General features: G+C 37.1%; 1 protein-coding gene across 1 annotated transcript in view; it reads left to right on the forward strand.

Moving 5' to 3' along the window:
• The window catches only part of TRHDE (thyrotropin releasing hormone degrading enzyme), a 213,141-nt gene that overhangs the window by 115,767 nt on the left and 84,121 nt on the right, over positions 1–13,253 (forward strand). The window contains exon 7 of the mRNA XM_065669125.1: positions 2,785–2,850. Coding sequence (XP_065525197.1) covers positions 2,785–2,850 — 66 coding nt within the window. The remainder of the gene's footprint in view (positions 1–2,784; positions 2,851–13,253) is intronic.

The following is a 13,253-nucleotide window of genomic DNA, read 5'->3' on the forward strand; positions in this document are numbered from 1 at the left end:
CACACCAAGGGCTGCATTTGCTCCTGTTTCTGCTCCCTTCTCCCCTCAGCAGTTTTTTCCTCTTTCTGGTTTCCCCTTTATCTTTAGAATCCCTTCCTCAAATCGAGCAGGTGTGGAGAAAATGGCAGAATTGGGACAAGCATATTGTTCTGCAAGCTGTAAGTGGGACTTCTGAGTTTCCTGAAGGTCATTAATTGGTAGAAAGTACTTCTAAAGCAGCTGTGAAAAGGGATCAATCCTGAAAGATTTGTCCAGTCTGTGCCTTGGATCTCCTATTCAGTCTTTGTTTGCTTTTTTATTTTGGTTGCTGTGTAAAGGCAAGCCATCGTTCCATCCAATGAGTGGTTAAATGTCACCTGTGAGAGGAATTTTTTTTATATCTATATATCATCTATATATCTGTGTGTGTGTGTGTGTGTATGAGGAGTTTTTTTACATGTATCTAATGTTCTTGGTCTCTGGATAGAAAAAGACTCTATGCACAAGATCAGATGGAGGTATATCCTGGTTACTTCTAAAAGAAATCAGTAGAGTTAAGGTGCCTATGCAAACATATATCCATTGCTACTATGTGAAATCTAAACTGTGAGAAAAAAACAAGGGGACCCTGGAATACTAAAAAGTGAGCAGGAAAAGGGTTGTGTGATGAGTGGAAAAATTTTTTGTTGTTAAGAATTTAAGCTGATCCCTTTTATATTTTATCTATTTTTTGTTCTGCTACAGATGTTTTGGGTTGTCCTGCCCAAGTTACTTAGAGGATAAATAGAATTTATCCATTTAATTGATATTTTAATACTCTGTTTATCTTCTTAGACGGGTTTATCTCCTCTTTATCTATTTAAGCATCTCAGTACTTTATTTACTCTGTTCCTCCAGTAAAAGCAGGGTAATAACACTTTCTGACCTGTGGTCTTGTCTGTTCAGGTGATAATCTATTTTGGTAGGGATTATTTTCTATGCTGCTGTGAGTTCCAGGCATGAGTGGTCTCCCGGTACCACCATACCATATGTACCATCATAAAAACATAACATAGTGCTAATAATGCAAATAATCTTTTGGTTTATTTACTGTTCACGTCTTACAAGCAACCACAGACATCTCCTCAATCAATGACTTTTTTTCTGATTTCTTTCTTTTATTATTGCTTCAGTTACTTTGCTAACTCTGTATTATTTGCTGCTGCCTATGTTAAGAACTTGTGGTGTTTTCTTACAATTTACTAGTAATTTATGAATCTTTTTGGTTTGTGTCATTATTTCAGATGTTGGTTATTACAGGTAATCCCTTCAGTACTTCAGAAATAATCACTATACAAAAAAGGAGTGGAACATGTGTAAAATGGTCTAAAAATTGAGCAGTGGTTGAATTTCAAAACTTCTCTGAACTTTAAGGGAGCAGGAAAAGTCATAAAATCCTGTTTTGAAAGCTGAAGCTAGACAAATTCAAATTAGTAAAAATGTGAACATTTTCATTGTGAGTAGATACTAGTTGTGACAAGTCATGTAGTGCTGTGAAACATTTTCCTGTTCTTGAATCTTCCTAAAACAGATGCTATTTTGTAAAGAGAAAGCAATACATTTTTTCCTGCCTAAATTACTGTTTGACCTTTATTAACGCAGGAAGTCCGATTACATTGTTGTAATAGCCCTTTTGGCTTTAGAACATGTGAGGGTTTGAGTCTGTGAAATGTTAATTTATTTGTTTATTTATTTTCTAATTGAGCATTTGCCTAATTGCTTAACCTACATCTATAGATGAGGTTGTTGAGTTCTAGCATCATGTTTTCTTATGGCCTTTGATTTACTGACTTTAAATCAAAAGGGCCCTCCCTCTTGTGCGGTGATCAGTGCTAAGTATAACACTTGATTAATGGGATTGGAAGGGAGGTTGTCTGGAAATTGGATTGCAAAGTGGGATGTTATAGCTAAATCATCAAATCAGATCTGCAAAGATACTTCTGCTTGAAATAGAGCACTTGCGCAAGGGAAAAACAGACAGCAATTGTGATTCTGAGAGCGAGTGAGAAAACACAAAGGGGGTGCCTTAAAAAAAGTTACTGTAGTGTGTACCTATTCACTTCTTGATGTAAATACTGGGAATCAGAATCACCAGTGAAACAAAAGAAATCTTTTAGACCTCTCAGCTTTGCCTGAAGGGGCTAAGGGGTAAATACTGGCATAGGTAGGTAAAGACAAGTTGTTAGACAAGTATTTAACCTCTTTGCACGGATCCTGGGAAATAAGCTGACTATTAATAAGTCAAATAGGTATATCTACATCTTCTTCTTACAAAAATGATCCACTTCCCAATCATCAGATCTTGAAGGCTTTTACAAAGGAAAATAGTATCACTAAATCTTGATTTGCAAGAGCATAATGAAGGTGAAAATATGAATAATCACTGTGGTAGAATTCAGCATGGACATTATTTTCTGCCCTCATTTGAAACTGTGCAGTGCTGCTGAGTGCACAGAAGGGCTGGGGGCAATCAGCTGTGGAGCTGACACATCCGCGCTCCAGCAGCCAAGAGTGTGTTTTATGACGTGTGCCTTTTTCAGTATATGGGTCAGGATATTAACAAGATCGGTCTACTTGCTCATTTTTTCTTGTAAGTATTTGCATTTTCTTCTCTGTCTTTCATTCCAGCACAAATAAAGATCATATTAATCACAGTTTTCCAAGATGATAGTGTTGGATGGAAATGCCTATTTCAGATTGTTGTTGTGTAATATTGACATGTAAAAACAGTAACTTTTTTTTTTTCTCTTCTATTATTTCTCACAGGGTGCAGCTCTAATTCGAATGTTGGCTAACTTTATGGGTCACTCTGTGTTTCAAATGGGCTTACAAGTAAGTAAAGGCATTTCTGTCTTTGTGTAGATGTGCATTTCTAGCAGTTTCTAGCTCTTACTTTTTTCTTTTAAAACTCTATTTGCATCTACTTTTGGAAATACTTACTTCAGGACCATCTGAGGCACCAACATGTTCCTGAAGCTGAACTTGATGGAAGATGCTAAGTATATAACACACGTTGCAGTGCTCCTAGTTTTAGCTATATTTCTGGGTGTATCGAGTAATGGTGCTTTAAGAGGCACATGGTTTTGTGTAAACTGCCCTTTGAAAGCCATTTTATCCATGTAACACCTGCATGATGGGCTAGCTGAGGAAAGAGCTACTTCTTTTCAATTACATGTGCATGCTGGTCTAACAAATAATATCTAACATGATGTCAAGCCAGGTAGAAAATACACAACCCTAAAATTAACGATGCTTTTCAGATAAATATTTTTGCTTTCCCTTCCCCCATAGCAAAATCCTTGAGCTTTATTTTTGCCTTGGGTAAGCATGGAGTGCTCTCTGCCTTGAAAACTCACTCTGCCTTTTAAAAGAAGTTTAAAGAGGTAGCATTTCTGTATCAAAAGAAAGAAATTCAACATGCTAATTACGAAGGATGAACTCTTTTCAGCAATAATTCAGCACAAATGAATGTTTCGTAAACTATTTAAAAACAAACAAACCAAAGGATAAAAAACAATGCAACTCCCTCTATTCCATTGAAATCTGCTTGAGTAAATCAAGTTACAGGCAGCTGTGATTGATGAATTATGTATGATGCAGCCTGCTACTTAGAAGTGTCCTTTAAAGTAAATTGATGTTCACCTGAAATACAATTATGCTAAGATGGAAAGAGCAATCAATCTTATCTGTTCTTAGTAAGCTTTTCATTCTGGAATTTAAATAAACTATGTCTAAGATCAGGTCATTTTTTAACAGAGTAATTCTACTTCTAACCAAAATAAATTGGAAGATAAAATATAAAACAAAAGTTAAATAAATGCATTGGTTATGTCAGAGGGGTGTGTTCCATGCAGTAGTCAATGAAAGGAAAACTGCTGCGGAAATACAGGAGAGTTTACAGGACATTCAGAGTTTGCAGCATAACTTATTCACAGGACCCAGTTGGATCATTTTCTTAGTTTTAACACCAGGTCAGATCATAAGTGGATAAGTTAGTTAATCTTCTTCTCCAGATAAGAAATCTTGAGATCAAAAGTTTCCTTCATAAAATTTTGTGTATGTCAAGGGTAAAACCCTCATCTCATTTAAGCCGATAATACTTCTGTCTTTAGTCCAGCAAACTCCGTATTCCAGCAAGAAACTTTTGCCTGCAAAGATCCATTAATGTGGAAACTCAGTAGCACTTTTTCCCCAAAAAAGCATTTCACTTAGAGTTTTAGAAAGGGGAAGTTTTAATGCGTAAACCCCGTTTTCCCATTTTCTTCTATATTTGCCTGAGAAATAAGTGTGCAAGTAGTCCTGAAATAAATTGCTAAAAAAGTTCAGATCAAAGAATAAGGCTATGCAAGGGATTAAATAATCATAATTACCGTAAAGTTGTAATGGAGCTTTGTTTTTTCATTTGAGTGGTTTCCTATTATTTCTGCTTTTCTCCAGGTCTCCTCTAAGTAGAAACTCTTCTGTTTACTAATGGAAGTCTATGAAAAATCTAACTGTAAAAATCTGACTAATGAAGGTCTTGCATCAGTTCAAAAGGAAGATAACTTTTATAAAAACTGAAATACAGGCAGAGATTTTCCATATGAATGTCTCCAAGTTGAACAAAACAAAAAATAAAGCAAATAAACTACAGATTATACAATTGGAAATGTCTGTCAATCATTTAATTCTTTGTGGCTTATGGATCCAAAATAGTGCTCCTGCATTATGGAGTTAGGAGCCTAACTTTACTAATGATAAGGGGAACTGAAGGACTATAATTTACCCTTTCTATCATGTGTTGGTTTAGGCTTCTTACCTCTTTAGCCTTGATACCATCCCTTGGGTTTTAGCATTATGGTGCCTTGAATCCAGTTTTATCATGAAATTCCAGTGTTCAGCTGAATGTCCTTCCTTAAGGACAGCTGCAAAATCAAGTATTACTACTACTTATAAATCTCTTCAAATAACAAATACTCTGAAAGTGCATTTGATGGTTCATTTCTCCTGGATTATTCTGGTGACTTGCTGAGTAACTGAGTTCTTAAGAACCTTTGCTTTCTCTTGTTTGCTTTATTTTTCATTAGCCTCCAGTACAGAGAACACAACAGTTAATAGAATCATAGAATCCTTTAGGTTCAAAAAGGACTTTAAGATCATAGAGTCCAACCATTAACCTGGCACTTCTAAGTCTACCACTAAACCATGTATCTCAGTGCTTCATCTACACGTCTTTAAAATATCCACAGGGATGGCGACTCGACCACTGCCTTGAACAGCCTGTTCCAGTGCTTGACAAGTGCTTGCTTTTGGGGAGGACATTTTTTCTAATATCCAACCTAAACTTCCCCTGGCATAACTTGAGGCCATTTTCACTTGTTCTGCCACTTGTCACTTGGGAGAAAAGATTGACCCCCACTTCACTACAACCTCCTTTCAGGTAGTTTTAAAGAGTCTGTAGTTCCCAGGGTCCCCTTTCCAGCCTTACTTGTAAATGGGTGTCACATTTGTTAACTTCCAGTCAACTGGGACCTTCCTGGTTAGTCAGGACTGCTGATAAATGATTGAAAGTGGCTTGGTGAACACTTCTGTTAGCTCACTCAGTACCCTTGGGTACATCCCATCCAGCCCCATAGACTTGTGTGTGTCTAAGTGGTGTAGCAGGTTGTTGACCATTTTCGCTAGGATTATAAGGGCTTCGTTCTGCTCCCCATCCCTGTCTTTCAGCTCAGGGGTCTGGGTACCCTGAGAAAAATTGGTCTTACTATTAAAGTCTGAGGCAAAAAGGCATTAAGTACCTCAGCCTTTTCCTCATCATTTGTCATTATGTTTCTCCCTGCATCCAATAAAGGATGGAGATTCTCCTCACCCCTCCTTTTTTGTTTCTAGACTGTTTCCTCTCTGCTATGTTGCATTTCCAGTATTAAACTTATTCCAGTTCTTTTTAGTGTATTAGGAATGTCCTTAAGTGTTTCATAGATGGTGAAAAAAAGTATTCTTGTAGTCTTATTACACTAGCATAAACCAAAATGAATAGCCCTTTATTTGTGTTTGTGTGCTCAGTGTTTGTGGTTTCATCAGAATGAAGGTATGATTCATCATCTAATTAAGAGCTACAGAATTACAGCTTTTATATCAGAGAAGCTACAACAAATATACTGACCTGTAGGTTAAGGTGTTGAAAAGGTAAGCTTTAGAGCAAGAAGTAAATGGGATAGCCACCTTTTTCATTCTTTACCACTTTTTTCTTAATCTAATTACATGCTATCACCTGGCAGGTGGACTTTTTTGAAAAGCAGATCAAGAAATCTTCTTATATGTCAAAGAAAACAAGCAATTTTGTTAAAAAGAAGAAAAATGTTGATGAAGGAGTGTAGGCCTCTTTGTTAGACATTCTTTAACAAGGAATACAAGCTGAAGCAAAGGTACAAAGGTGCACAGTTCAGCTAACCATTCTGTTGAGGAGTCTGCAAGGAAGTAGCAGAGGTGCTCAGTTTTAAAGCGTAGATGGCTTTGGAGTGATTCATGTCAGTCAAGAATAACAGGCCTCTTCCTATCATGGTAAATAATACCGTGAAAGACCATGTTATTAAAGTGTGGAAGTTCCACAATAAAACTGCAGCCAAGAGACTACCTAGTGAAGGTATGATTTTCTGGAAGCCCTTCAAGGACATAGGATACCTTGAATCATGTGACATTTTCAAATAGAAAATTTAGTAACAAAGAACTTTATCATTTATCATTGTTTTCACATAGCACTTCATAGATAAAACTAAAAGAGAACATATTTATATTGGCTGTAACGAATAATTGAATAATGACAGTAGTAGCCACAGCTGGTAATATGAGAAAGTCACAGCTATTATTTTTGTAGAAGATGTCTAATAAAAACCCTTCCTTATCACAGTAGGTGATCTCTTTCTTTTTAAAAGTCCTAATATCTTTCATGATGTGCAAAGTTTCTTATGCTGCAGGGAAATTCGGGAGGTGCCTGTCACTGAATGCCAGTACTCTTACAAACTGGTGTTGCTTTTCAATCAAAAAACCATTAATCAGCTAGTACAGCGATTGCAGTTTGAAGAGGCTAGGTCATCACCACTTGCTCTGATGATGTTTCTGGCCTGCATAGACTAGTAGGGGAAGAAGCTGTAAGTTGGCCTTGTTGTTAAGTCATCATGCAGGGTAGTATTATGCAATCTAATACCAGATGCGTGTGAGGCATGTTGTTCCTAATCTGTGTGCTTGAAATAGATGGTTGCTTACATGACTGGTGTCACTGTATTACATTTCCTGGAGGGTTTTACTGCTTTATGGCAAGGCACTTCAAGTTAACAGTGGGTATTTTTCATATTAAATATGGAGAGGAAAACCAGTGATTTGAAGGTCTGGTACTTAGATGTGTGTGAAGAGTCACCTCTAGCTCTGTAATGATACATTTCTGCACTGGTTTATTTAAACTTTTCCTATATTTGGTTTGATTATTTTGGAGCTTCATCTCTTGTTACTGTACGTTTGTCAACGTTGCATTTCATTTGCCATGTGGCAGCTCATTGATCACATAGATCTGTATCCTTTTGAACTTCACTTGCTGCTATGTATGTGTTCATCACTCACTCTGATTTAGTGCATCATCAGCAGTTTGAATTAGTTACTGTAGGAATCTCTTCTTGTGTGATAAATTAACTGCTTTTGTACTTTAGGCTTCACATTGTACATTTGGAGGAAGAATTTCCATATAGTGCTTTGGATATCGCTGTCTTTTTTGGTGCTATTGAGTGGCCACTATATTGAAACAAATCGGTCAACCTTTCAGAGGAGACGTCTAGGGAAATGTGATGTGCTGGCTGTTAAATACAGCAAGGTTCAGATTTCAATCACTTTTTACTATCATAAAGCTGGCTAGTTAGACTTTCTTTCATCCACACTGCTTAGTATTTCCCGCTTTTTAGACACCTCAGTGCGTGCCTGTGTTCTATTTGAATTGTGTCAGTCAATATGAAACCCCATCAGAAACTTTCTGGGTGTAAAATAGAGCTCTACTGTGCCATTTTCCATATTGTTTGTCACTTCTGTCCAAGAATTTAGTAGTACAAGAACTATATTAATGTATTTCCACAGTCTTATTTTATCATCTACTTTTTACATAGTATATTAAACTATGTTCTCACTTTATCATAGCCATTTATATTTTTACTGCCAATTCGCAGCAGTTAGCTCTATGGTATTTAAAATGAGATGTCATTAGAGACTTCTTCATAGAGTTTTCCATAAAAACAACCACAAAAAAATCTATAAAAACAATGACCTCCCCCCCAAAAAAAAACCCAACAAACCAACAACAAAACAAAAACAACCCCCCCAAAAAACCCAGGCACTTTAGGATCAGGCTCAGTAAAGCGGTGAGCTGTGCTGCTCTCCCCAGATAAACAGTGCACATGGAACTACCTGAAGTCTTTGTTTAGTGACAAGATGTAAATTTTACCACCAGGCAGGAACATCATTACAGCTGGAGTACCTCTGGTATTACAGCCGGAGCATTTAGTACATGTTGGGAAAAGTACTTTTCAGTTAATTCTGTACCCATCTCCTCTGGTTTAGATCAGACTGTATGACCTTGGAGAACATCAAAGTACCACCATGGGCATACTGGTTATGACCTGTCCTTAAGTTAGTAGCTACTGATCCGTTTATTTTTTTTTTTTTTAACTGTCTTACATACTGACAGTTGTCAACAAGATAACTTGAGCATGTTAAAAGCAGGACATAGGAAGTCATAGGAAATCTCGCAGGAGCTGACATCACTGTTTTCTACACTGCATGTCATATGAGATTGATAGTATCTTTAACCTTTTCTGGACCCTCAGCATTTCTCATGCTTCTAATTGAAATCACTCTGGATTTTAGGTTCACATTTTTAGAATGCATTTAGTTTTATGGACTTTTTCTGTAGCGTTTTCCACTATGACTGAAGTAGGTCAGTAAAAGTTTACATAATAAACTTGTAAACTTCTGTAAGTTGCAGTGTCATAGTATTTTTTTCATTTGAAAGTGTTAAAGATGTACAGCACAGTAAGGGCCAGAGTCGGATATCACTATCAAAAATGGAAGACTTCCCTGTAGATCCAACAGGATTTGAGTATACTATGCATATAGCAAATTGCTTCTGTTTAAAGTAGAGCTCTTTGAAGATATGTAATTCAAATGTACAGTTGTTGAGAAATACTAAAATTAATTTTATCTTTGCATTCTTTTCCTTTTTTTGTATGCCCCTTAACCAGGATTTTCAATTACGCATTTACCAATGTTTTCTATATAGGACAGCATCTGATTCAGTTCACAAAGTGGACCATGCCGAGTCGTCCTTCTGTTAAACAGTTTTGTATACTTTTTGTTTGCTTTGTAGCCCCAGTTCCTAACTGCTACGTAGAATTTTCTTAAATGCCATCCAGTATGGTATCAAAGTGTATCAGCAACAGTCAGGAATAGAAGACCTTGTAGGGAGGGAAGGGTTGGTGCTAGCCTCATTTTATAAATGGAGATCTAGGTCCACAGAAATTTAAGTTAAAGTTGACACAACTACAGAGCATGCAGTAGGAGATGCCTAGTGCAGCACATTTCCCTCCTATGTGTCTTATCACTTACGGCTCACAAAAGTTTATGTGTTCAAAGCACAGCCTCCACTGGCTTCGCCATCAGCTCTGAGTGCTCAGTGTGGCTGCAGCTCAGCTTCCAGCATCACCAAGGTAGGCGTCCAGAAAATGTCAATCATACAATTAGTGTTGCTTTAAATAAATCAATGAGAGTGCTGCATATTTGGGTGGAAATTAGACCAGTGTGATTAAAATGAAAAAGATCCATGAAATTTTGTTACCTGTTTTGAAACCCAAGAAAATGTTCTGTCAAAGTATTTAAGATTGTAAACTATTTTGGATATTCAGAACACACTTCACATCAGGTTCAGTCCCAAGAGTCTAGCTCCACTACATGTCAGACCACAGGGCTGAACGTAATGCACCCACACTTACAGCCACCACCTGTCATAACCACTGAGGGTTTTTGCCCAATTTAACGTAGATGCTGTGCAGCGACAGCTTTTTCCTGAGGTGTTGTATTAGCAGAATATTCCTGTTTGGTTATACTAACTCCTTTCCCTCCTTTCTGCTCTGCTTTTTTGTCTCCGGAATGTTTGGATCAGACAGGCTTTTTCCGCAGTTGCTGGGAATTTTCCAAGAGAAAGGAGACACAGGCTCTTTGCTTCCTGCTTCAGGGCTCTAACCTCAAAGCTTAAGCAGCTGTGAGCCCCTGGTACAAGGAGACAGAGACTCTCTAGCTGCTAGGTCATATAAAGTTGACCAGAACTAGGAAAAAACATGTTCCTGAAACAAGATCACTTTCCTTTTGACCTTTAGACCTGTGCTCCAATTGTGTGGGGACAGCAAAGCTTTTCAAAGAGTGAAAAGGTAAAATATGGTATTTTTGCATGTTTTCTTTCTGGTTTTGATTGAAATTTTCGGTAGGAATTCAGTCTGGGATTGACTTTTTGAAGATAAGGATTTCAGCTTTAACAGTTACATCTTGGCCACATCAGGGGTCCCAGCGGGGAGAGTTACAAGGATTGATAATGGTAGGCGCTGCTGAACCTCGAAAGCTGGTGATGTCCCTGGTGCCCACGTTTCAGAGCAAGGTTACAGTTAGCATTGCCTCAATTAGGAGGAAGTCATGCTGTCCTTCAGCTAGGATCAAGTGTTGTTTTATCGCTTTGTTGCTAAAGCTTCTTACAAAACCAAAAACAATTAGTAGGAAAAACACATGATTTACTTCACTTGTTAAGTTTGATTCCTCAGAGCAGGATGCCATTTATGACGATGTTACATAATGTTACAATGTTACAGTGCTATGTCAGTCATATTACAGATATTGTGTGCATATTCACTTGGTGTGCTTTCAGTGAGCTTCTTATTTAGTTGCATGTGAAATTCAGTTATGACTATTTTCTCCTACACTTTATTATAGAAATTATTAAAAGGAAGAATGATCGGTATGAATTCTCAGATAGTGACAGTGGGCTGATTATCTACTTAAGAAAATGTTTTCTTTTGGAATAAAATTTTACTGTTTTCCTGATCTCAGTGACAACTGTGCCTCTGTTGCTATGAGCTAGCACAATGGACTTTACAGAGCACTGGAAGTACACATTTTGTGTGCAATTCTACCATCCTCGTGCAATCAAAATTTCCATTAGCTCTTTAGAATTCAGTGGGGATACTTCCAGCACAAAGACTGCAAGATTGAACTTCTACTTAACACTTAATACATGTCAGAAATAAAATAAATCTACCTCTGTTCAGGCCAAGAGAGGACATTGGGAAAAAAGCTGAGTCCCTACTGGATGAAGCACACTGTCATCAAAACTTTATTCTTCTCTTTCTCCGTCTCCTACTCCTTCTCCTCCCTCATCCTCTGACTCTCTCTTTCTCTACATACATTTAAAGTTCACTTACTGTAGCTAGGTAGATACAACAGCATATACCCAGATGTAAATGCTAATGATCTTTAAGGTGTCTTCATTTTGCAAAATTAAATACAGCTTTAGTGACTGTATTGTCTTTTATGCCATGAGAAAAATCTTCTCAATTGATAAGAGCAACAAATAACTTGTAGGTAAGTTGAAACTTCACTGTGACTGCTTTCCTATCTGTTATTCATTGTTACTGTAGGAATGTTGCAGGTCATTACGGACTAGACACAGTGACATGCAATCATACTTAAAATAAGTTTTCTCAGGTGGTTTATGGTGACCTTTTCCATAGTAAGTAACATTAATTTCTTTCCAATTCCGGGGCTTCTACAGAAAAAAAAGTGTTACATTAAAGTACAGCAGAGATTTTTTGCCTGGTTAGCAATCCCTGGGCATAGTTAAAATTAATGCAGAGGAATGAGCAGCCAACCTGTCACAATTAGCAGGTGCCATCCAAATATCTATCAAAAACATTCCATCATTTTTTGTGTGCATTAAAAATGTATTTATTGAGCAATATCTGGGTTTAGGTTCAAAAGTATTATACAACCACACAAGGCAAAACTAAAATTAATGTACAAATTCAGTCAAATATATGCAGTTCAATTTCAAAGAGTGCTTTATTTCTGTAAGATTTGTTCTTAGCTCAGTAGTTCACTACCACTACCAAGTAATATGTCAAATACATTTTTCTTTAAAGCTAAGCTTAATATACTAGCAGGTGTCTCACTGCACAGCAGATACAATCAGACTCTACTAGGCAATAACTCTGCAATCCCACTGTTTCCTTTAGACTTTGCATGCAAACTGTTTTGCCACCACACTGCAATTGCTGTTGTGTTTCAAAATGGAACTTCTGTCCTCTACATGCTAATACCTAGTAGGTGAAGGTGAACTTTACAAGGGAAATAAACCTCTCCATTTAATAATTCTGATCTTTTAATAACGATTCTCAGCAAAGCAGAATATATTTAAAAGTAGCTGGAAATTTTTCTGAGTACAAATTTTGAATCTGTTTTAGATGCCTCATTCACATTGGATTCATTGAGTTGCAATGCAGAAGATGTATTAATTGCAAAAATTGTGTTTTTTATGGTGGTTTGAGGTTTCATTCTTTTCTCATGTTGGAATGAAAATGACAGGGCCATATTGATTTCAGTTGAGTTATTTCTATTTTTGCAGTACTGCTCTTTTATCAACAAGAAGCAGGTAAAGCAAAGAAAGCAGACCCATTGACTTAATGATGGCTCTTGACTCTTCCTTTCTCCTACTGGTTTCTCTTATGTCTCAGAATTCTGGATGGTACACTGGATGTTGTTTTGTTTGGGACATGACACAGGTCCTATCTACATCCTCTAAATGAATGGTACACTTCCAACACCTTGGATGACATACTCAACATTGTCCTAATTCTTCTCCCACTGAAATTGATGCTAACAATTCCATTAATCCATATAATGCCAGAAATGTCAGTTCTGCTGATCTGATTAGTGTTAGAGCATATGGGACTATTACGAATTGCAAAGGAAAAAGGACAAAGTAAGATACTATAATTGTGTGGCTTATTCAGCACCATTGGCTCTAGAGAAAATCAAGATTTATTTCCATGTGTGGTTCCAGTGTCACTGTTCTTGATTAGTAGTTATAGCTTGCTGTTTGCATGTAATGATTTAATTGCAGATATGACATGATGACAGTGGATATTTTCCAGTTGCTCCTGATTGTGAGCATTGTATCA

Source organism: Lathamus discolor, chromosome 1, assembly GCF_037157495.1.
Source record: "Lathamus discolor isolate bLatDis1 chromosome 1, bLatDis1.hap1, whole genome shotgun sequence".
In the NCBI taxonomy this organism is placed as follows: domain Eukaryota; kingdom Metazoa; phylum Chordata; class Aves; order Psittaciformes; family Psittacidae; genus Lathamus; species Lathamus discolor.